The sequence below is a fragment of the Tympanuchus pallidicinctus genome, unplaced genomic scaffold (assembly GCF_026119805.1).
Source record: "Tympanuchus pallidicinctus isolate F22 unplaced genomic scaffold, pur_lepc_1.0 scaffold3, whole genome shotgun sequence".
Classification (NCBI taxonomy): Eukaryota; Metazoa; Chordata; class Aves; order Galliformes; family Phasianidae; genus Tympanuchus; species Tympanuchus pallidicinctus.
Genome location: NW_026294747.1, coordinates 75465312 through 75490526, shown reverse-complemented (window position 1 = coordinate 75490526; position 25215 = coordinate 75465312). Strand labels below are relative to the sequence as shown.

At 39.1% G+C, this 25215-nt stretch overlaps 2 protein-coding genes across 13 annotated transcripts; one reads left to right on the top strand and one right to left on the bottom strand.

Annotated features, from left to right (window-relative positions):
- Window positions 1-280: 280 nt before the first annotated feature.
- On the bottom strand, window positions 281-10047 carry ENKUR (enkurin, TRPC channel interacting protein). Its single transcript, XM_052695315.1, has 5 exons — window positions 9885-10047; window positions 9471-9616; window positions 6573-6799; window positions 5164-5310; window positions 281-2153 (listed from the first exon to the last, which is right to left on the bottom strand). The coding sequence occupies exons 1-5, from the start codon at window positions 9950-9952 to the stop codon at window positions 1980-1982; spliced, it is 762 nt and encodes a 253-aa protein (XP_052551275.1). The 5' UTR covers window positions 9953-10047; the 3' UTR covers window positions 281-1979.
- Window positions 10048-10173: 126 nt separating this feature from the next.
- On the top strand, window positions 10174-18666 carry THNSL1 (threonine synthase like 1). 12 transcript variants are annotated; one of them, XM_052695308.1, is made up of 5 exons: window positions 10174-10283; window positions 10695-10982; window positions 11283-12107; window positions 13815-13919; window positions 14409-18666. In XM_052695308.1, the coding sequence occupies exon 5, from the start codon at window positions 14479-14481 to the stop codon at window positions 16681-16683; it is 2205 nt and encodes a 734-aa protein (XP_052551268.1). In that variant the 5' UTR covers window positions 10174-10283; window positions 10695-10982; window positions 11283-12107; window positions 13815-13919; window positions 14409-14478; the 3' UTR covers window positions 16684-18666. The 12 variants fall into 12 exon arrangements, with proteins under 12 accessions (XP_052551268.1, XP_052551270.1, XP_052551263.1 ...); XM_052695310.1 differs by having other exon boundaries at window positions 10695-10989; window positions 11979-12107; XM_052695303.1 differs by having other exon boundaries at window positions 10695-10989.
- The last annotated feature ends 6549 nt before the right edge of the window (window positions 18667-25215 follow it).

Here is a 25215-nt window from a genome sequence, read left to right as displayed (position 1 = left end):
GAATTTCTGAAGTCTAAACCCTATCCAGTCAGGACTAGTGTAATTCTACAGCCCATCTCCAGAAATTATGAAATTATTTCCACCTGAAAATTTAGAAAAGCCAAACGTAGAAAAAAATTACAGTAAAATGAACAAACACAAAAATCCAAACTATTCTAAACTCAGTTTTTTGTAGGAAAGCATTCAATCAATCCTGAGTTTGTTTTACTTTCCCATCAATTCTTTTTCACTTGCATACAAACTGGTCACAGTTAGATAGGAAGGTTATCACTGGCAATAGTAATTTTGAACTGCATATTTATTACACACAATTTCTTAGTTACATTAAATTACATATTGCTTAGCTGTTCAGAAAAAACCTCCAGCTTGTGTTGCCATAATGGCCAGAATGCCATAAAGATGAAGGAGGTCTGAAACTTCGGCTGAAGAAAACTAATTGAACTATAAGTAAAAACAAAGTAACAAAAGGCACTGTAATGTTATGTTGAAATGTTAAGAAATGTGTGAAATGACGTGTTTCTATATAATAGGTTTTTGTTTTATTTTGTTTTAAACTAAGAAGACAGTTAAAAATGTTTTATAACTGAAGAACATTATAACTTCCATTAGCAACAGAAATTCTGCTCTCAGGTCTGCACACTAACTTGCTTTTCCTCACTTTTGGGATATGCAGACTCCAACTCTGCATTTTAAGATAGCACTGATGATAAAACAAAGACCCAAATCCAGATCTTCAGCCTAGTTCAGTCAAATGGCCTACTTAAAACTGAGAATGATGCAGTGGGAATGCATGCTGTTTTGAAGTCAAAACTAACAGTCATGTTTGGTTGTACAGCATTTTTTAAGAAAGGCGCCCTGTACTTCATTAGCAGATAAAGTGGCATGTTATTAAGTGATTACAGTGGTGCTCTTGAACTATACTGTATAAATCACGAGTAAGCAGTAAACGAAATTCATATTCATGAAAAGAGTTTTATCCCACATTTTTTGTTTTTCAAAAGTAAACATTATTGCTTTCCTGTAAGTGAGAAACAACAAAATAGACATCTGTCTCTCAAGCTCCCCTAGCGGATGCAAAGACAAGCTTAAGATGCACAAGAAATGTAACCTAGAATCACCATTAAATCTTCAAAGCCCTTTCCAGACAGGCTTAAAATTTGGCTTTTAGAAGTTCAATTGAAATTCTTGACTTCATCCTGTGCTGATGTCACTTATAAAGATCTCACAACAGCTGCTGATGGAAATAATTGATATAAGATAGAAAAAGCTGTGTCTGGAAGCAAAGGTTAACCAGTAGGAAAGAATAGAATTTTTCCTTTTCATGGAAACAGATGCAGTACACTATGCAATCCTGTATCATTTCTATCTACACAACTCAGGTGCTTGTATATTGTTTTCATTCTAACGTTACACATACAGTAGCAATTAAAGCACAATTTTCTACTTGAGTTGTAGATTTAATACAGTATTATCACATTATTTTTACATAAACAAAACGTTGTGTAGAAACCAAACTGTTTAGAAATATAATCATTCAAGCATTTAAGTAAAATGCAACAGCTCTTTATTGACCAGAGCAGAAGCCACCCCACTCCGAATGTTTACCAAGGTGTCTTCAGCAGACAATTATTCCACCTAGTTTGGGCTGTGTAAGGAAAGAAGTGCCTCAAACATACAGTATACATACAATACAGAACAGTATTTTTTTATGCCTGATGTTTAGAGGCATTTTAGTTGTCAATAAAAATTACAAAAAATAATAGATTAAATTCATGTTCATATAAAGTTATATTAAGTTTATTTGAAAAAAATGAGTTGTACAGTTGAGAATTAGAGAAGCTGTTACAAATAACTAAGAAGCTGCATATTTCTATTACTTGAATATTTCCTTCTGAATAATTTCAACTTCTTTTGAGCTTTGGGTTTTTTTTCTTGGATGGACAAGGGTAGAGAAAGAGGCAATGTCTGAAAAACAGTCCTTACTCATTTGCAATGTAGATAACTTTGTGCTTCTCAATTACATCTATGTCATGCTCCAGTTGCTTCATCTGTGATTCCAGCTTTCCTTTATACAGCTGCTTGGGTATAGTGTCTATTTCTACTGAAAGACACTGAAATTCGTTATACACTTCCTCCCACTTCTTTTTCAGCCCCTAGTGCATTGCAAGAAAAGGAAACACATGAGAAAAATTCATTAAAAATTATATGCACATAAATCACTTTACTTTTGGTAAAATTGCCCTTGATTAAGTGCATCTACTATGTACAATCTACTAAGTTGTAGAAAGTGTATCAGTGTGATTAACACAGTGATCAACAGTCAACTCCACAGCCTATCAGTAACTCAAGGAACATTACATTTCATTTCCAATCCTCAGCATCTTCAAGAAAAACTGCACCAACTTAATAGATTCCTTATTAGGAAGGAATCTACAGGCAGTTAATGCAGACTGCTTGGTTGTATCTGATTCCAGCATGCTTATTGAGGAACCACTAGGATTCATAAAAACTGCCTCAAAACTCATCACTCAGTTGACTGCTTTTTTCAAAAAGGCAACAGGAATTATTTTACAAACTTCACTACAGAAACCCCTTCTGCCATAACAGCAACCTGACTACTGCAGATACCCCTACACCATATGTGGTGCAACTGACCTTAAGAAATCACAAGAATACCAATATTTGAAACTCAAGCCCAAATTAAAATGCAAGTCTCACTCAGTTTATACCACCAGCAGCACCATTTCCAGTAACAGAGACCCTTCTAGCTAAAAACCATTTCAACAGATACACTGATTTCATGGCACACTGTGATTTCCAAATTCATGTCTTTCTTCTCCACTATTATTGTTCATCTTTTCCACCATATTGGCTAACTTGGCCTTACTGAATTTACATTTAGAAGAATTACTCTTAGTCCTGGCTTTGAAGATTGTTGCTTCTATTTCAGAGTTCAAGGATTCTCATGCCTATAAACTTGTCTGATTTGGTCCACTGTGTGAGCAGATTTAAAAGAAAAGAATAACTTCTTCTTGCAAATGTTGAGTAAACAGAACGTACATTTTAATATGAATTAATATATTATTGATTCAAAGTAGCGTATTTGTTGCACAGAAATTCACAGTTTTTGTATATTTTTATTCAGCATCTTCTGCTGCCCACAAAGCTTCTTCCAATCTTCATATACAAATATCCATATAAATTTAAAAATCCTATCTCAACACAGGCAACTAAGAGCAGCATACAAGCCTCTTTATTGACTGTCATACAAAGTTACTTGTCTTTGTAATCCAAGGCTGTAAAGTACTTTAATGAAGCTCAGAGTCCACCAGGCATAAGGTACTATTTACAAATAGACAGCCATGAAAATAAATACAGTTTTTCCAAAATTTTCAAAGAAGAGTCATGAATAACTTTCTTTTTAAGTAATTCTTCTTTGCATTAGTGAAAGAAATCATTGAAAACACCCTTAGAACATGCACTCATCAAAACATACTCTATCCTTGCAGAGTAGAGAGATGGGAAGCAGATCATCGTTCCCTGTACAAAAGTCATCCTCACAGTTCCTTCCACAGCAATGCAATATGCTGACCACTACTGCTCTGGGCTAGATGACAAACTGAATTCCTCACTCTATATAAGGAATGCTAATATGTGCTGGATCAGTGAGAAATATGACTGCATTTATCACCATTTATTTCATTCTCAAAAATCCTAACCAAAGTAAGCATAATGGAGAGAGGGTTCAGAAATGTTGTTGCAAATGATGTCCATTTATTTTTGTAAGCTCATGAGCTTTAATTTTGTTCTCAGACATCTACTGCCACGTATTCCTTCAGATCAGATAATGCACTTGTTCAATATCTATGTCAATTACTTTAAAAGACAGGATTTCCCACAAGTCCTCAGCTGAGCGCCAAGTAGGAGTCACATACTCTGGGGACATTAATTCCTCCTGACAACAGAACTGATATAAGTAATCTGAGCCAAGAATGAGCAAGCGTTTTTGAAAAAATCAGAAGAAACTGCTGAGTTAACAAAAATAATCTTTTGTTTTTTAATAAAAAAAGATTTCTGCTCAATGTTGTATCTGAAAAATATGGAACATGATCAAACAAAATTAGACTTGTGAGCAGCAAAACTCACATGCCTCCTGTCAGATATATTGTTGCTGCACAGTTCATTTGTTGCATCATCAGCTTGTCTCACACCTTCCCTGCTATCTTCATCTTCAACTCTGCTGTTATACTTTTTCTATTGCTATCAATACAATACTCTCGCTTCTCTCCCATACTCCTCCCTAGGCATCTACTGCCTGTTGCATAAAAGACACCACTGTCGCTACTATTTTGGATTTTGCTAATTAATCAATTGATCTCTGTGAGTCAGATGTTCATCATCTGCTCACTTGCTTCAGATGGACAGACTAAAAAACATATCACAGGAACATAAACCTAATTTTCATAGGAAGTTTGCCTAAAAAGTAGTCATGATGAATACCAGTTTAAGAACTGGACATAATTTTTGAAATGTTTCTTCCCACTTTTTCTCTTTTCTACTTTTCTACTTCTTTTTACAGTATTATTTCATTTTAGAAAGACTTGTGCACTAAAAACTTTCTGAAAGATAGTATCGTAGACAGTTTGACAAATGGAATTTTCCAGTCATAGCTCTACAAATACATCAGGTTTAGTGCTATTCTCTGTTTTTCCCACATTCAAAGCACGGCCTTATGTTCTAGCCAGTGAGGTCACAAAATGAAGACAGAAACTACCAATAAGTGTAACAGTAGCAATGATATTGTACATAAAAAAAAAAAAAAACTGTTACTAAAAAAAAACCAACAAAACTGTTTTTTTTTTAATGATTCACAAGTAGAGAGTCAGAACTGTCTCCAGATCCACATCTGTGATTTTTTGCATTTCTTTGAAGCTTCGCTGAAATTCCAAGCCATTAAAGAGGATACGAACCTAACTGAATTGAAAACTGATACCAGCTCCCTTCAGCTTAATTTACAACTGTTCTGTAGCTCCATCTAGTGAAGAAGTAGGCACTCATTTGCTTTGCTTAAAAATCTAATACGCTTTTATCATTTATTTGGACTTACATTGCCTTATTAATCTTATGCACACATTACTAATTACACTAAATCACAATATGCACCTGCAGTAGACATTCTCTCTCTTCATCAGATAGCTGTTTCATGGCTTTTTTCTTGAGATACTCCAAAACATTGTTTTCATATTCTTTCTGAGCTTTCTTCATTTCTTCTCTTCTCTGGGTTACATATTTTGGTGTAACACCATAATCCTATAACGACAAGGAAAAAGTGTCCTAATGTGCTTTTAAGAAGAAAACAAATACATACCTGTCACATATAATGCAACACATTTAGAAAGACAGTCTGAAAAGGAATTTTGTGCCACAGAAGAATAGAATCTTAAATTACCATGCTCTTGGAAGCATGAAATGTGATCCTCTTCGTATTCTTATGAAAATATATAAACAATTTCCCTCAAATTTTTGTCGCAACCTCAGAAGAGAATTCAGAAACCAAAACATTTATACAAACTGATGTTTGAGTGAAAAGTCTGAAATTTGTTCATGACAGCAGGCTACTTAAAATTTTCTCACATGGCATTAAGTTCTACTGTCCACATTCCTTGGATACTGTCATTGAAAGGTCTTCCTGTATTTGGATTTCTGCTAAAACATTGCATGCCAAAGATATGGCACAATGTGAACTGGAGAGGAATGACAGACTATCTCATAATGGCTACAGCAGATCTGTGTTTCTGAGAGGAAAAATCTTTTCTGGATATCACAGACACACTTGGGGAACACACAGAATATACCTTCTTTCAAACAAATGCTAGATGATTCACAAATTTTTCAGTGTTGAGTAGTGCTCTTGATTACGTTAGCCATGCAGAGGTTCTGCAAGGACTGCTGCTTCATTTTTCTGCATCTTCCCTGTGACAAGCTGTGTCACACATCATGTCTCTTTTTGCATAACTTGGCTATGAATGAACTGCTGTTGTCCTTCACAATTCACTATCCTTACCTATGTACTTGCCATACTGATCTGTGTTCCTTCATTAAACTGTAAACTTTTATTACCACACTTCAGTTAAAATACCTTTTAGAAGGTTAGCAGGGCTGTTGACTAAAATGTCCTCACCCACTTTGCTCAATGGATCCCATCTCTCCATTAGCACCTTGGAAAGACTGTTACATGAGCAGAAGCTGAAGAAACTGGCTCTGTGTGTCCTTATTGGATACTCCAAGAGATCCCAATGCAGAACACAACACATTTGTTATTGGTTTAGCAGCAACATTCTGCCACATTTTTGCTGAGCGTAAGCAAGTGAATACAGAGCAAAGGAAAGGCAGTACTCTACTGCCAGTGATTTCTCCTTCATCAATTTCATAGGCCTACCATAAGCAGCAGTGATATTAAAATATCTCAAAAAAAAAAAAAATCTTAAACATTCAATAGGAGAAAGAAATAGAGAATCTAAAACAGGCCTCACTACTAGTACTTTCACTATAATTTAATAAAACTTACTTACCTTTTTCTTAATATATTTTGGAACAAGTCCTGAAGTTTCAAGCAAGTATTTGTCTCCCTGTCTTCTATCAACATAAATATGTTGAGGCTTTTTAGGCAATCCTGTGATAGCAGCAACTGCATTTGTTTTTATAAAATTCTTTTTACTCTGAATTCCCATAACTGGGCGATCTGTCCTCCGTGGTACTGATAATGCAGGCAGTTTCCTACTCTCCTGTTCTTTTTTTCCTGTGAATTGAGCATGTAAACATTCTCAGCAATAACTCTATAGAGCTTTGCAGTTTAAAAAGAGAAAAATTATGCACAAAATTATGCACAAAATTACATGAAGTAGAAAGCAGCTGTAACTACAGTGAAAGGACTGACTGGGATTGTACTGTAAACTGGGAAAGTACTATAATAAAAACTAATATGCTTGTTGGGAATAATTGAAGCTTAATTAGTTTAGGAAATCCTGTGTTGTTTTGTAGATAAGTTTTCCAAATAATACGCCACTCAATGTACTCCTTAACTGTAGTGGCACAGGACTTATAAGATGTAATGAAAACTGTTTTTATCAGAGGTGCTCACTATCAGGACTCTGAGCTCACTGGTCCTGACCAGCATCATTCAACGCACCTCATTTCAGCCCAGCCCTGGGCAGTCAGTCCCTAGCTCATCTAGCTCAGGTGTGCCTGCCCCTAGACTCCTGAAGTGTCTTGTAGAATCAGTGGACGGACCTGGCCTGCTACCTTGTCTTGTCTGATAATCACCAGGCCACTGACTCATCTTCACTCACTCATTTCCATCACTGCTCTGCTTTGCTTTCATGCTTCTGCTGTGGTGAATCTGCTCCTGTTGGTGAGGTCATTTTTAGGTCACCCTTAATTCCTGGCCTCCCTTAAGGAGTGGCACTACTCCTGCTCTTCCATAATATTGCTTCTTACCCTCCTTTCTCCAAAGAATGCAGGAACCCTTCCTTTTTGGTGTAATCTCTCCAACACACCAACAGAAAGTTGCTAGTCCCCGAAGTACTGCCAATTCAGTTGAGTGATGAAAGACAACTCATTTCCCACCATATTTCCCAGCAGACGGAACTCCAACTTACATTAATATGTAAGAGTACATTCCTACAACAGCTGGCTTCCTGATGCTGACCCTACAAACCAGTGCTTTTCTGAGTTTGTTTGGAAAGCTTTCCATAATTTTGTACTGTAGAACACAGATTTAAATCTGATTCTCTAAGGACACCATTTTGGAATTTGGTCTTCTCAGTGAGCACTTGCTCACCCTGACCTGCATAACACTGGTGCACAAATGATGTTTTGGGAGCCCCCATTCCGCAGCCAGTAACACAGTTTGATTAAAATGAATGCCAGAAATCAGTAATACAACCAGACGAACCAGTAATATAACCAGACAAGTAGATTAGGAAACATACCTTTTTTTTAAGGAGTTACTTACTGGGTAATCAAACTCTCCAAGAATGACATTATCCTAGACTTTAGGGGGGAAAAAAAGAACAATCTTTCTGCTTTGACTTTACCATCTACTTTTTAACTAGACAGATCAAACCCAATTTTCAAGATGGCATAGGAATCATTTAAAAAAATGCCATAATCCCACAGATGATAACTGGTTAAGTTCCAAGTGATGAAAGTGCCATGCATTAAAAAGAGGTCAGTAAGCAATGTAAGTTTTCTGATGTAAGTATGAAACTCCATTCAACACAAGTACAAGAATTTTCTGAGTTAAAGATGTACCTTGTTCTCAAAACCTGTTATGATCTAATCACAGCAATGAGATTACCAGTCTGAATAGTAGCTACGATGTGTCACAGCCATTCTGAGGCTATGGTATATCAATTCTAAATGCAAACACACCAGTACGTGTTATTTTTAATGAAGTCCTGAATTAGCAAGTTGAGATAAAAATATTTTAAATTGTTCTTATGAGAAAAATAGAACAGAGTGCTGAATGCCAAAACATAGTCAGTTTGTAGGAGTTAGCAGAAATTTTGCAATACTTAAAAGTACTTTAAAAAAAAGTATTTAAAAGGAACATCATGGACTGCTCCAAGTTATTGGTGAATCAACATTCTTATGTTCATCTAACACATGCGTGCAGCAATTTAACAAGTTCTTGATCTTGAAAGCATTAATGATCAGATGCCATGAAGCATTACATTCCAGTAACTGAATGTTGTTCAGCTTTCCTGAAAAAGAGATGATCTTTGGTAAAAACCACCTACAATACCTACAGGACCTCAGGGACCAAAACTTACCTTAAGGTTCTGATAATTCATATCACCTGAGGCAGTACACCTCCAAAGGCTCCCGTCATAGCCTGTATTTTCAACACTAAAGTCATTTGCATGTACTACATATGCTTTGGTGCTGACCCACATATTCTCTTAGATGGCATTTTTTTAATATGGTACTTTAAGCTCTTCTGTTTTTCTGTTTGTTTGTTTGGTGTGTTTGATTATGCCTGAAGATAGGGTGGTGGAAAAAAACTGGCTCTTTAAAATATTCCAGTTTTCTTATTACTGTGGCATACAGCTCTCCAAAAAATGTTCTACACTTTGGACAATGCTAGTCAATTCAATGCCACAGGATTAAAAGGCAACAGTGAATACTGAAAAGCTTTATGTTGGTGATGATCAAGACAAATATATGTATTTACCTAAATAACTTCAAGCATTACAAACAATTAGTTCACTTTTAATATGCCTGCTAATATTATATACTTGATTACTAAAGATCAGTTGCAGGAAAGAATGACATACAAATCTAAATTTTGTAACTGCAAACTGAGGTATCAGAAGGACAGATCATGCTGTCAACACAGCTTCAGTCTTTAAATGGCTGCAGCTGAGAAAGAACACCATGCCTTTCATGTGATCAATGCACACACTCACTTGCTGGTAAAGTGGGTTCCTTGGAGTGTTTCTTCAGAAAGTTTGTTGGAGATGGCACCGCAACTTTTGCTGGCCCCATAGTTTTCCACTGTGCTTTACTTCGTTCTATTTCAAGCTTCACAGACGGCCTAAATGTCGATATATACCTTTGATGTTAAAAAACAGGCGTGAAGAAGTTAAAGGTCAGAAAAGGTCACAACAAAAGACCATGCTATTCCATTTTGTATCTTTCCAAATGCCACCACTCCCATAACCTCCCTGCTAAACTTCAGCTCTGCCTCACACAGACAATCCATGCCCATACCCATGCTCAACCCATACCCATACCCATGCCCATACCCAACACACCCAACCATATCCGCAGACTTTAGTGCCTTGCCAGAACCGGTCACAGTGCTTTACATCCCCACGTACCTGGGCGGTTTGACGGGCTTCTCCTCCAGCCGAGGCAGGAGGTTATACACGCTCTCCTGGGCCGCCATCCTCCGTCCGCTCCCGCCTTACACCCCTCGCTTGAGGCTGCCGCCGGGCCGACCGCGGCCCTCACGCTGCCGCCGTCGCCAAGGAGCCGCGTTGCTAGGCGACAGCGCCACGAGAGGCGGGGCCGCGCCACCTCTTTTCCGCCCCCCTCCTTTGGCGGGAGGCGACAGCCGGGCGGACGCGACGCGTCGCGCGGCTGCGCAAGCGCGCTTGGCAGAGCTGAAGCCGACAAAGCTGTGGGCGGGCGGTGAGGGCTGCGCGTGCGCAGTGCGGGCGGTGGAGGCGCGCTTGTGGGGTGCGTGCGGTACCTGAGGGCCCCGCCCCGCTTCGCCGGTACGTGGGCGCTGAGGGGCGCCTGTGGGGAGCGGGGCTGAGCCGCGACGGGCCGAGCCGCGGGCCGGGCAGGACAGGGCGAAACAAAGGTTTTGCCGCTGCTACTCCCGAGGGTTGGGGAAGTCTAGGGCTGCGTTGGCCGAGCAGTGGGAGGGGGCGGTGAGCTGCGGCCGGGCTGGCTCCGTGGTGTCCAGCTCAGCCGTGTTTTGCGATCCGTCCGTACCCAACCTCCTGTCCGCGCTTCGGCGCCTTCGAGGTGTCGGGACGGCGCGTTCCCCAGTGGCCGGGCCGGTCAGGGCAGCTCGGGGCTCCCTCAGCGGTGCGCTGCGGTTGCGTGGCACGCGGCGGCAGCTCCGCTGTGTCCCGAGATCGGATCGGGGCTTCCTTTTTTGTGTTCGTTCTGTTTTACAGATCTCACGCTCGGAAATGAGCTCGACCCCTTCCTGCAGATGAGCGAGGCTCCTAAAGATATTTGAGTGCCCACTGATGTTCTGGAAAGCTTTAGCAGGTGTCTGGCTGCCGCAGAGTGGGAATCCTTATGGCAGCTCAGATCTGTCCCCAGAACGTTCCTGCCTCGTTCGCTGCACGGTTTTGTCAGCGCTGCAGCTGCTGGTGTAGTTCGAAAGTGATCCTTTCCCCTGCACCAGTTGCAACTGCTGTGGTTGCTCATCTGCTGCTGTGACCTGGCTTTTACACTTGGTAACTGGTAGGACTTCTCACCCTCCTTTAAGGCTTTTGCAGAAACGAGGTGCAGAGGTTGATTTCACACATTTGCCTTCTTTTTTTTTAAATACCATCTCTGCATTTTGGGCTGTGGGGTGATCATGGGAAGGTTGAAATTCTGAGAAAAGGCAAGGGGAGGTTATTTTTTTTTGTGTGTGTGTGTATTGGAAGCTCTGAAGCATGATAACGATTTGTCTTGATCTACCTTGAGTTCTCCAACAGCCATCACTGACTTGTTTGATCTTTGGATTTTAACCATACGTTGTGTCTTTGCAGACTTTGTGTCTACTCTGGTAGCTAAGAGCAGTTTTCACTGTAACTCCTGTCATCATTAATCGTTGTTTAAATTGTGTACATCTGCAAGTATACGTAGGGGCCTTCAGCCCTCCAAGTGGAAGGTTGACGTGTACTGTCAGAACTTGATTTCATTGGAGGTACAGGTATAAGCTCTGCTTCAGTACAACACCCTCTCACCCCTAAAGCCTGCTGGCACAAGTAGCTGTAGCTGAAGGTGATTGGTTTGGTGCTCTTACTGGACTGATGAACTGCTAGACATGAAGTCTAATTCTCACCATTTTCACAGTAAAGCCCTGCCACAAGAATAAAAATGATTTTAAAAGAGCAGTTCAATAATTGCAAGCTTCTTCTTAGTACATAGTAAAAAGTTTTTTACATAATAAAAAGAAAAGCTTGCAATTATTGAACTGTTCTTTTAAAATCTTCGTATCTTCATTCTTGTAATACTTTATATTGGTGCAAGATTGGGTGAAACTGTGATAGATTAAACCAAGCAGCTGAATAAAATTCCATGCACATTCTTGCATCAGGTTTACAGAGTTGATTTCAGGCAGCCTCACAGACTGCTTGTAACCATATGCAAATATGGCAAGTATATAATCAGAGAAGTCTGTGTCTAGTTCCTTCCTTGCCTGCAGCACTAATTTTTGAGGGTTTTGTGTTCCTGTGTCCTAGATTCATAAAGCAGTTTGGATGTTCTGTCCTGCAGCTGTGTTGTGTACTAAGTACTGTGCACTGCAAAACGCTTCTGGAGTACAACTAGAGGTGCAGACATGATTTGTATGCCCTTTGTTTGTAAATAAGGTTTGAAACTATTATGCTCAAAAATTAAAATCACTAAAATATTGTCTTTTTTTTTTTTTTTTTTTTTTTTTTTTTTTTTTAAATATCTTGAACATATTCATATTTGGAAGCTTAAGTATCACTTTCTGACCCTGTTAACTGTATGTGTATATTCACTTCAGTGCGTTGCCATTACAGAACAACTTTATAATGACACTGAATATTACAAATACTCTTGAAAGATTTTTTTTTTTTTCCTTTTAAATAGTTGCAGAAAACTTTGTTGCACCTACATATTCCCTTATACTTTAGAAGGATTAGAAAAAACTATGCAGTATGAAGTGCCCATCTTTACTCTGGTTTATACCTTGCAGTTACAGCATGCTTATCACGTACAGGCTGCAGACACCGAATGTAATGATATTTAGGGCACTTGCTTTTAAGCTTATCTCTCCATACAGAAGTAAGCAAAATGGAAAGATCTGAATAATTGGAAACACTTTGATTTTGAAACACAAATAGTAGAAATAGTTTGGTAAAGAAAGCAGAGCATGAAAGAGATTTAGAACACATAGCAGAATCTAGAGTGAGGAGCACCTGAAAGTGAAGATCTCTGTGGTTTGCTCTGAGAAAACTTGGGCCTCCATGTTACTTTTAAAGTTGGAGTGACCTGTGTCTCTAGGATCATTCCATACTACGCATTCTGATGAGGTAGGCCAGGGTCTTAAAGGGCTCCTGTGGTAACTAAACATGGTTTAACCATTGGTAGGTCACTGGAAGGTGTTACAGTACATTTGATTCTCACCAGTCTTATACAACTCTGTGTCATCTTCTGTGCTCTGTAGTGGTAAAGCACTGTTGGTTTCAAAACTGTCTAGAGGAAAAGCTCTGTGAAAGGTTTGGTGACTTACTCTAAAATGAGTTCCTGTATTTGTTCTATTGAGTCTGTTATGACTAACACAGGGAAACACTTTGTCACTAAAAAATATTTTTCTGGTCTGAGTAGCTGATAAAGCTGAGAAATATTGCTGCAGTGTGTTGCACCCATCCAGCTGCTAGATGGAATGCTAGCAGCTAGATTGATATAGTTATTAGAAATAGCTGATTGCAGTTTTGGTTAGGTGTTACACTGCCAGGAGGGTGGGAAAAAGAAATACTGCTTGCATTGTTGTCAGCCATCTCTGTCCTGCGTGCTGTAACAGCTAAAATAAGTCTTCAAAAAAAATGTGATTTTATGTATGTATTTATATATACATGTGTATATATATATTAATTTAAAGAATTGATGAGTGATCATATAGTTATATTAATTTCCTAAGGGAAATTCTTTGTTGTTCTTCTTCAAACATTTTCAGACATGAGCAGTGAAGAAATAGGCAAACAAGTATCACTTTGTTATTATTATTTAAAATGAAAAATGACTCTATTTGGATTTTTGTGCAAATTAGTGCTGATTTTTCTCACCCAGCCTCCCTCCTTTATTGAGATTCTGAGAGTCCTTCACCCTGTGGCCTTGAACATAACAAACAAATTGTGGTTTGCAACTCCAGTCGTGTTGGCAGTGATTTCTCTAAGCAAACAAAAAAACACATTGAGTGTGTCTTGTTTAATCTGTATTGAGAATGCTGCTTTCCTGGTGAATCTTTAATGTGCTTTTGGGAGTGGAGTGTTTTCATGATGTCTTTCTCTCGCTTTGCACAAACCACATCCAATACAATTCCATTGTAGGAGCTCTTCACAAATTGCTTGCTCTGTCATTCCATCAGAAGACAGCTGGATGCAACTCTTCCATCCTTACTGTTGCACAAGTCTGTGAGTTTTTGTTGTATGTAGGTGGGTATTTCATTTGTGGTGGTTTTTGTTTTGTTTTATTTTGTTTTTAGAAAATAAAGATGTCTTGAAATTGGGGAACATACTTCAGTATTGTAATTACATGGAGGTGCTTTAGTTAACTTTCGTTGTTTATGAATTTGTACTTTTAAGTAAGTCTATTTGATAAAAAAAAAAAAACTTGAATTTTAATTTTTGTTAACAATATTATATGCAAATAGTATTGTAGTGCTAGGCCTGGGTATCCTTATTTAACCTGAAGGCAAGGTCTGTTTGAAGTTAGGTTTGTCAGTGAAGCCGAGCTGGAGCTATGTAGTAGGAATGGAATGGATGATCTTATTTTGAAAAATACGTACCTCCTATCACTGACAAAGTCATAAGTAGGTTTGTGTTTTAATTGTTGTTGTTTTCAACTTTATATCCTTTAGGTTTTGGTTTTTTTCCAAGATGTTTATTGAAGAACTAATTGCTATTTTTTTCTTTTTGAATCAGTTCAGTGGGCTGACAAGGTGGCTTGAAAGAAAAACAAACAAACAAACAAAGAAAAACAAAGCGGCAGAAGATGTTTCACACTATTCAGTATCAACCTTGGAGACTGATAACCCAAAACAGTCTTTCTAAAATTTGTTTAAAGCTGATGTTTTCAAGACTGGTAACATTGGAACGGATATCAAAGTCATGGTTCTCAAGCCATTCTCTTGTTGGAAATAAGAATATTATCCTGATGGGACCTCCTGGTGCTGGGAAAACAACAGTTGGGAGAATAGTAGGTCAGAAACTAGATTGCCCTGTCATAGATATAGATGATGATGTCCTTGAAAGAACCTGGAATATGAGTGTGTCAGAAAAACTGCAGGATGTTGGTAATGAGCAATTTTTAGAGGAGGAAGGAAAAGCCCTTTTGAGGTTTTCAGCATCTGGAAGTGTCATTTCCCTTACTGGGTCCAATCCAATGCACACTGCTGGCATGCAGCATGTGAAAAGAAATGGAATAGTTGTGTATCTTGATGTGCCCACAGTGGTCATTATGAGTCGGCTGAAGTCAATGAAAGTGGATCGCATTGTGGGCCAGGGTCCTGCTGCTTCTCTTAAGGACATACTTCAGTTTAGGAAGCAGTTCTACAAAAGGTGGTACGATGTTCGTGTTCTTTGTGGGGGCAATATGGCAGCAGAGGTTGTAGCAGAAAAGGTGCTTGATGCTGTGAAGAGATACCAAAACTCAGAAGTGGAAACTTATGTTTCAACTAGGAGTACACAAAAGAACTCTCACAAGTATTTCAGTGATGTTGTTGTTGAAGGCTTAGCCTCAGATGGAGGACTTTTTGTCCCTGAGAGAGGACTTCCAGTGTTGACTGCTGAAGAATGGCAAACTCTAATAGGAGCAACTTATGCTGAAAGAGCCCAGGTGATACTAGAGAGATGCATACATCCTGCAGACATTCCTGCTTTTAAACTGAGAGAAATTATTGGAACTGCATATGGAGAAAACTTTACTTGTTCTAAAATTGCCCCAGTTAGACATTTGACAGGCAATCAGTTTCTCCTTGAGTTATTTCATGGACCAACGGCTTCATTTAAAGATCTTGCGTTGCAGATGATGCCACATATATTCGCGTACTGCATTCCCAGGAGCTGCAATTACTTGGTTCTGGTAGCTACTTCTGGTGACACAGGGAGCGCTGTCTTAGATGGCTTTAGTCGTCTCCATGACACTGACAAACAGAGAATTGCTGTGATGAGTTTTTTTCCTGAAGATGGAATAAGCCCAATTCAAAAATCACAGATGATTGGTTGTCAGAAAGAGAATGCCTGGTCAGTAGGTGTCAAATCTGATTTTGATTTTTGCCAGACTGCTATGAAGAAAATCTTTACCAACTCGGATTATACTGGCTATCTTACAGTAGAGTATGGCACTGCTTTAGCAGCAGCAAACTCCATAAACTGGGCACGATTGCTTCCTCAGGTGGTTTACCATGCCTCTGCATACCTCGATCTTGTTCATCAAGGTGTTATTACGTTTGGAGACCCCGTAGATGTTTGCATTCCTACAGGGAACTTTGGCAATATATTGGCTGCCTTGTATGCCAAAATGATGGGAATCCCTATTAGAAAATGCATTTGTGCTTCCAATGAAAACAATGTTTTGACAGACTTTATAAGAACAGGTATTTATGATTTGAGGGGAAGAAAATTAGTTCCAACTTTTTCACCAGCAGTGGATATTTTGAAGTCCTCCAATCTTGAGCGATACTTGCACCTGATTGCTGATGGTGATGGACAGCTGGTGACGCAGTTATATAACTGGCTGGAAAATCAGGGCCACTTTTGCCTGCAGAAAGACCTACTTGAGAAGCTTCAGCGGGACTTGGTGGCTGGGTGGTGCTCTGAGGAAGACTGCCTTGCTGCCATTCACTCTGTCTACAGCACTACAGGATATATTCTGGATACACACACAGCTGTTGCTAAAGTAGTTGCAGATCGATTACAAGATAGAACTTGTCCAATTATTATTTCATCTACAGCTCATTATTCTAAGTTTGCACCTGCTATCTTGAGGGCCTTGAGGATTACAGAAATAAAACAAAACCCATTAAGTCAGCTTCACTTGCTGAGTTCTTACAGCCCTCTGCCTCCAGTCCACTGGGGCCTATTAGCGACCCTGAAAAAGAATGAGAATGAGGGTCACCGGGTCTGTGCTGCTGATTTAAGTATGTTGATGTCTTGTATAGAAACCTTAATTCAAAATCATTTTATGAAAGTTTTCTGAGCAACCGGTCGGATGTATACTGTGTCATTTGTGGTACCCTGACAAACTGCATGTTTTAATAAAGTCATGATTTATCTGGCCTGTGTCCAGTTCACAGCGTAACATCCACAGCTGTATACTCAATTGTCTGATCTTCAGCAGTATTCTTATTCTTATGCATGTGAGATTTCTAGTAGCGCGGAACAGTTCTGAATGGAGAGACTGGAAGCTTGGAGTGTTCTTGCAGTGCCTTAGGGACAGCAGCATAGCAGGTTTTTCTTGGTAGCACTGTCTCCTTCACAAGCTGAAGCATTCTCCCCTGAAGGAGGGAGGTAATGAAGTCTGACCTGAAGCTAACGGCTCTAGTTTTGTGGCAAGAATGATGAGATCACCTGACCAGGAGGAGATCAATTAAAGTTTAACTCACTTCACTTAGGACGCCAAAACACAGTAAGGTAGCGATGATGCTCAGATATTACCAGTGAAGTGTGATTTCACTATAAAGATTAAAGCATACGTATTCTGTTAATCTTTGAACTGTGTTATTTTATGGTATGCTACTTTCTTGTATGATGTTCTTTTTATGTTTTGTGAAGCCAACATTTGTGCAAAACATCTGGTTATTTTGTTTTTCAGACATCTTTCTTATTCCTTCCAGATGTTTTTCTGCATATTGATGGTGTCCTTTCTTTAATATTTATAACTTTTGAGATACAGCTCATCCTCTAGTGTGCCAGTAGTCTTTTCTAGATCTTTTCTAGTTTAACTTTTTGACATTAGAATACTTCTTTAATGCTATTGACTAGTGTTAGCATCAGTCTTCCTAGATAAGATCTAAACTTAAGTATTTATTTACATTTATTTATTGTATTCTATTTTTTTCATAGAGTTCATATAGCTTTCTTTTTCTAATTCCTTCTGTTGACATGTGTACATTTTTTAGATAATGTTCTCAACATTCTGTCTTTGCATGAATTACAGCGAAGAAGTGTCTCAGAGGTCTTGGTAGCTCATCAAGTAAAGTGAAGGATGAACTTCAATGCCTGGCAAATGCAATAGCATCAGAGGTATTCATTGTGCAGCCTGAAGTAGGTCTCTGCTAACAGTCTGTCTGTGCTAATGACAGGCTCTGTGCTGGTTGTTTTTTTTTAGTTGTTTTATTTTTTAATTTAAAAAAAAATAGAGTGTATTGCCTGAGGAGATTGTATGGTTGTGGGCAATCTTACTCTGCTAATTGTGGACTATATTTATCAAGAGCAGGAAATATATCTACATTTCATGCTATGAGAAATACTAAGATAAGGTATTGGCAAGTTGTGATTGGCAGCCAGTTACAGGTAGAGAACTGGGAGAAGTCAGATGGGAGTGTGTACACCAAGATTCAGAAGGAGAAAGGTATTGGCAAGAGAGGTGGTAATTGGTGACATTTTGCCTCTTTGAGAAGCAGCATCTCGTTTATGTCAGGACTTGATCTCTTGCCAAAATATAGAGACAAAACAGTGCACGTAGAATCATGCCTTCCCTTCTGTTGTGTGTCTGCTTGTACTTCCTGCCACATCAGAGGTGCAGAAAACACTATTCAGCAAACTACTTGAAAAAATTCTCCATTTATGTAATGTTCCATTGTAAACTGAAAGACCCAACATGATGTGCATTTGCCACGGTGAATATGTTGTATAATAAAGTTATATGTAGCTGATAAAGGTGTGAGTGACCAAATAGCTTTTTGGGTGCTGCCATTTTTGGATGCCCTTCCAAGATCTGTCACATTACTTTTTTTGTTCAGACCTTATTTCTGCAGTAACTTCAGAAAATCTTTTTCTAACATGAGAATGATCATAGAATATATGATTTTAAAATGTTGTGTAAGTATACTGCCAAAAAAGAAGCAATGTGTTGGTGATTAGAGTCCATCTACTTTGCATTTCTGAATTTATCACTTTGGTTCTTACATTAGTCCCAAGTGTAACACTACAATACATGAGTTCTAAATTTCTAAAGTTTTTTTTTTTTTTTTTTTTTTAAAAAAAGTCAGGTTTCCATTACTGAGATGGGAATGGGTTTCAGTGTAAGGACTTGGGGAAATTCTGTACTACTTGGTTCCATGAAGCTTAGTGTTTTATGTTACCGTAAGGCACTTTGTCACACGCAGTTGCAATGCAATTCTTGAAGTACTTCCAAAGACAAGCTTGTTTTCGTAGGAAGCACTTGAAAGAGAAAAGCTGAGGTTCTAAAAAAGATTAGGCTAGAAGACTCTGACCTACCTGGAATTAACTGATTTTTAGATAGTAACAACTAAGCAACATATCTAACAAGATCTATTTTGGCATGACTCAAGCAATCAATATTTCAAAGTTCATGGCTGTAGCTCAAACTTGGTTTGAAGGGGAAAGTATTAATAAAATTCCTATTTACAATGTTTGACATGGTATGAAAATATAAAGGGTTGATATGGTTACATGAACTCTGTAAGAACTCAGCTGTACTTAAGGGATTTTGTGAAGCTGAAATACACAAAGGTAGTGATTAAAGAGCATGTGAAATATTAGTTGCACTTCTGAAAATGTCTTAACAGTACAATACTTGCTTAATTGCATTGTTTAGGAAACGTAATAACTGAACTTCATCATACATGAAACGCACCGTGTGCCGCACTACTTCTGTTCTAGTACTGGGTACCATGAGACACTGCAGTAGTGTCGTGATCCCAAAGCTGTGGTGTTTGTACCCAGGTGCTGACTCTGTTGTGGAAGCTGCAGCACACATTCCTCTGTCTCACTTTGACTCCCTGGGCCTGAAGGAATGGGAGAGGAGCAAATAACTTCCTCTGTGCTCACTGCGGAGAGTGGCCAAGAGGACAGAAGGCAATGAGGGAAGCAATTCTTACCTTTTCCCAGCCCAGCTTCTCTGAATGTCATTCAGCAAAATACATTCAACAAACATTGTGCCACTGTGATTGCACTTTTTCTTCCTTGCTGCCAGTTTAATGAAAGGTTCAAAGGGCATTGAGTGAGTGAGTGAGTGAGCTCACCATTGAGTGAGCAGAGAGCTGGTTTTTGTCTTTTTCAGACGCTGCATGACAACAGCCTGTGTGTGTAATGTGTGCTATTAACTTCTCTAAGAAAAAATGATGCGCTAATGATGCACAGAAGCACATGTACATTCTGATGGTCAGTAGGATTCTTAAAGCTATTTGGGATTAATGTACACATTTGCTCCTATTTGCTTGAAGACAAGATGTTGCAGTCTAAACAAATGTAAGCTGGGTTTATGGAGAATGGTAGAGATGTGTATGTATGCATACTCACAACTTTGTAATAGCATAGCTTTATTTAAACTTAGTTTCTGTTGGTTTGCTTTGCTGAACACTACTACTACATGTAAAATCTTAAAGACAGATGTAACAAGGAGCTCTTTGTAATGCCACTGTTTATACTTCTTGTTACAAAAATATTTATATGGAAAATACTTTGTTTTTCTTGCAGTTTTAGCAGCTGCTGGTTACTTGCCTTAAGTCAAAGCTCTGCTTCTCAGGGTGACAGTGATTTTTAGGTAAAGGGTCAATAGAGCAGTTTCAGTTGACTTCAGAAGAGAGTTCTGTTTTCTTAATGTTTTAAAATTTAAAAAGAACTGCTGTTTATGTTTTGAAGGTAACGATATTTAAGGGTTGAAACTCTGACTGAAAGATTGTTGTTTTTCAGGAGATGAGGTTTGCTCTTAGAAGACTTCAAGAATGCGCATTGTTATTCAGATCACATTTGGTATGCCTGAAGCATGCCTATAGTTGTTTGTGTACACTGCATTTTTTCTAAATAAATACTGCAGGATCCACACTATAGCATTTTCCTTGCAAATATATTCTTAAGTCCTTACCAATTTGTGATATAAAGGAAGTCCTCTGAAAGAGGTGGTTTCAGAATTTGATGTGCTTTAATCTCATGAGATGTGCTCTTTCATGTGTTTACACAAAAACTAGACATACAGTAATTGAACTACACAGAGGAAATGCAACAGTTACTGTTCAAGTTTGTGAACGCCACAAATTTTAAATCCTGAGGAGCCACTTAAGCAGGATAAGATGAATTATTTGGCAGAAAGTAGTGACATCACAGAATCATAGAATGGCTTGGGTTGCAAAGGACCTGAAGGCTCATCAAGTTCCAACCTCCCTGCCGCAGGCAGGGCCACCAACCTCCAGATCTGGCACTAAAGCAGGCTGCCCAGGGCCCCATCCAACCTGGTCTTGAACACCTCCAGAAATGGAGCATCCACAACCTCTCAGGGCAGCCTGTTCCAGCACCTCACCATTCCCTCTGCAAAAAACATCCAATCTAAACATTCCTTCCTTGAGCTTAAAACCATTCCCCTTTGTCCTATCGCTGTATACTTGAGTAAAAAGTTAATTCTCCTCCTGTTTTTAATCCCCTTTAAATACTGGAAGGCTGTAATGTGACTCCTCACAGCCTTCTCTTCTCCAGGCTGAAAAAACCCATCTCCCTCAGCCTGTCTGTGCAGGGGAGGTGCTCCAGCCCTCTGATGATCTCCATAACTCTCCTCTCAACCTGCATTTCACCGTGGCCTGGAGTAGATCCATGTCTCTAAAAACAAAGCTTTGAGGCCATTCTTTCCAAATAGACCATCACGCTGCAGGAAATACTCAGTGGGAAAATGTCTGGAGACAGCAAGCTTGAGCTTTCCCAACTGAACATGCATCTGTCAGCATGTCTTGTGCCCAGAATGCCTGGTGAGATCCTCAGGTTTCAAAAGGAGAATGCTGTCAGGGAGCTTATATTGCTGACTGCACTTCACTCTCATAGAACCTTTTACAAGAATGCTACGCCCAACTGCAGTAACCACAGCTTTCACTAAGGCTGCAGAACTGGACAAAAGAGTCATAACAGCAATGAAAGAATTTTTAAGAAGCACTGTCACTATTGTCTTGGTAAGCAGGATCTGCTTACTGTAATGAGAGCATGGAAGAATAAGCTTTTAAGCAAAGGTTTGTTAATGAAGTAAAGGTCTCTTCAGTCAAACAGAGGAGTGCTTCAGTAACTGAATAGACTTGGACAAGTCGCAAGAGGTAAAAGAGGTTCACAGGATGGAAAAGGTTTCTCTAAGCTGAAAGTACTGCATGAATTTCTGAAAAAATGTAATTTGATAGAGGACTAAAGCAAGCCAGATCCACGTTAAGCAAGAGGTTGATGTAAGTGATCAGAGCAGTCCATCTGAGCTGTCCCAGGAGTGGCCTGCATGGCAGCAGCTGTATGACCGATGTTTCATGGAGGCCTGGCTGAACGTTAGAGGTTGCAAACTCATTTCATATCTCTGTTAGTGTTATCGGTATGCAGAACAAACTGTGCTATAAATGGGCTTCTGGATATGTTTAGCCTTGCGCTGTCACTGGAGAATTGCAAATGGTCTACTAATGCACATCCTGACTTGACTTATGGCTATTAGGATATGGCTCATTAGTTTTAAATTTCATTATACGATGCATGTTGTGATGATTTGTGCAATACATACTTTTATTATGAAAATTACGCGAGCATAGCTGGCAGGGAATTGTCTACGAAAATGTCAGCTGTATTGAATGTGGCTATTGATTATTCATCTTTATAAGCTTTTCTAAGTCACAGATCTCTGAAGGATTATTAGACGCTTTTGGTCCCCTTCTTTCTATTCTTGTTTACTTGTCATTTCTCCATGCTTTTGTGAGCAATTTGGGATCCAACAGCCATTTTCAATTCATGTCCAGCTCACAGTAAGATCTGTATAAAACAAATCGGAACATCCAGTGTTTCGTTTTTGTAGTTCTACTTCTGTATCCAACTGAAGAGATCCCATGAAGCTTAGAGAAGGTAGAGTGTTCAAAGGGTTCTTCTTTAGAAGCATTTTGAGAAAAATGCTTGAATTTTCTTACATTTCAAACTAATTCCCTAAATTACATCTAAATAGACAAGCATGTAGTGGACTTTTTGCTAAGTGCATGTAGCAACCCAGTTCTATTTAAAATGCTAATGCACACCATCTCCTAATGACATGACTGTTCTCGGCATAGTTAATTAGCATTGTATACAGATGGGGAAGGAAAATCCATATTCACAGACATTTTCATTCAGAATGGTTAATTATAGATGAATAAATTGTTAATAAACTGTACAGTTTGAAAGGTCATGTAGGAATAGCTCATTTCTGCATAAATGGTGTTTTGCAATGAAAATGGAGTGATGTTTACCTGGAGTCATTATATACAGCTTTTAACCACGAGATGGCATTCCTAACAGAAGTTTGCTAGGGAGAGCTTCTGGCAGCTTCAGAAGGGCACTGAATGAAAGGCTGTCAGAAGTGTTTGTAATGTCATATGAACCTTTTTTGTTCTCAGTTTTGGAAACCCTTATTAATAGAAACTGACTAAAACTCATTTAAGTAGGAAACTTCCATGTTCACTGATACGTGGCATCCGCAGGAATATGTGATGGTTCTTGTCAGAGAAACGCTGCATTAATTCATAGCTTCACATATTGTAAATGTTGAATCAATTTTGCTTAAATGCAAACAGATAAATAATAATTCTTTAATATTTAATTTAATGCCATCATCTCTTATGCAATACTCATGTGCTCATATTTTAGACTGTCATGTACAATATAGGGTTTGTAGGGAGTTTTGGGATAAGGAAGAGCAGATTACAGTATTCATGGGGACAAGTTTAAGCAGTTTGTCTCATAGCTTAACATTGAAATGACCGAACAGCATCTTTTCAAACGCCTGTTGTTCAGGCTGATAACAGAGCCCACACAACCCTGCTTTCTTTCAGGCTTTATATTTTTTTCACTTTCTTCTTATCTTAGCACGCTGAAAGCAAACACTATGTTATTCCTTCTCCTTAAATGCAAGCATGAAAGCAGCAGAATACAAACTCCTAAACCAATGCAAATGCACTAGGTTTCACAAAGCGTAGGGACATGCTTATTACACCCCTTAACACTTCTTTTTCTACAGTTCTCATTTTACTGTGTTTATTTTTTGCTGACTGCAAGGTCAGAGCTGAGCTGAGTACTGATTTATATTTCCATTCTAGCTAGTCCCCTGGATGCTTTGGTTTGGTAAAAAGACATTACAGTGAGTTCATGCTTAAACTGGAATCCAGTGCAATGTGGGGAATTTTTCTCAAGTCTATTTCAACACAACAGAAACAGCTGTAATAGACTAAATTTATTTGTCTTGGTAGCATTTTGGTAGAGAAGCTTTTGTGGCCTTAGAATATCTTTTCTAATGCTTGTGTACATTGTCTGCTGATCCTTCTGCTCCGCGTGCCACCCCTGCTGATGTCTCAGCCCTTCTGGTTTGAGTTTTGATCATTTAATGCCGCTGAGAGGACAGAGCAGTGGCTGCTGTGTTGCTGACACTGATGACAGGCTTTGCAGAGTGAGCAGGTACTGCTTTGACATTCAGCAGCTGTTCCTCAGAGCATGCTGTTACACTTCGATCATCTCTTCGTGGTGGCCATACACAACAGAATATGGAATATTGTTCACCAAAGGCAACGGTCAGCCAGAAAAAAACCCTTTCAGAGTTGGCAGGGTGGTAGAACCTACCTGCTAGTAGGAGAATGAGGCATGCAGACTGCAGCAGCACACTGCGTGAGCTCGTCGTATCTGATGTTGGCTGCCATTATCGTTGGGAGTGCTGAACATCTCCTGCTTGCTGCAAATTCTCAGTAAGTGTGGTGAAGTGAAAATGGCTATTTCGAAGATGTGGAAAAGGCAATAGGAAGAAACATATATTGTAATAATGAAATCGATGTTAATGGGAAAGTAAATTATTTGTAATACTGATTTGTTGCCATTATCTTTCAAGCTAAATTATGGACTGAATTTTCTTTTTAGTAACTTGGTACAGCACTGGTTAGATGTGGAGAGGGCTCCACTGAGAAGCAGCATGTCCTACAGAGAAGGTTGTTAAAGAGGAAAATCAAAAATAGTACGGAAAGCAACATTCTCTGCTCTCAGTGACTGATGGAAGGGGCCTATCCTGAAGGCAGTCAGTGAGTGGAAACGCTGGCAGCTTAGCAAGTGGAACGGGTCAGTTGAACCAATGGCACAGTCAGTAGGGAGTGATGGACATCGCCAGTGGAAACCTGTGGTCCCAGCTATTGCTAATATTGCCTCTGTGATGTCTCCTGATGTTCAATCAGATGAATGTGTGCTTCACTTCCCAGAAATGAGGGGAAATTAATGCAAATGAGCTTGTTTTTTTGCCCAAAGATCTCTCCTTTACATGAGAGCAACTGTGAGTTCATGTGACCAAGCCCTTGTGTGCAGCAATGTCAGAAAGAGTGGCCGTGATGCTGTCAAGTAATTGTGCTAATATTTTGTGAAGGATCTGCAAATTGCTTTGCTAGTACAAAGCACGTCAGTGGCTAATTTGATGTGGTTTATTGTTTTTGAGAGGTTGATAATGGACGCTTGAAATGCATCTTATGCAACTATCGTTGAATAAGCATTGCTTTGAATAAGTGTAAATTGGGAAAGGAAGATACGATATTGGGAA

Coding starts and splice junctions, on each gene's coding strand:
- ENKUR (XM_052695315.1), bottom strand. CDS start 9,952: ATGGCGGCCCAGGAGAGCGTGTATAACCTCCTGCCTCGGCTGGAGGAG. Junction 9,617..9,884: donor AAGCCCGTCAAACCGCCCAG/GTACGTGGGGAT, acceptor TTAACATCAAAG/GTATATATCGACATTTAGGC. Junction 5,311..6,572: donor CAAAATATATTAAGAAAAAG/GTAAGTAAGTTT, acceptor TTGTCGTTATAG/GATTATGGTGTTACACCAAA.
- THNSL1 (XM_052695313.1), top strand. CDS start 14,479: ATGTTTCACACTATTCAGTATCAACCTTGGAGACTGATAACCCAAAAC.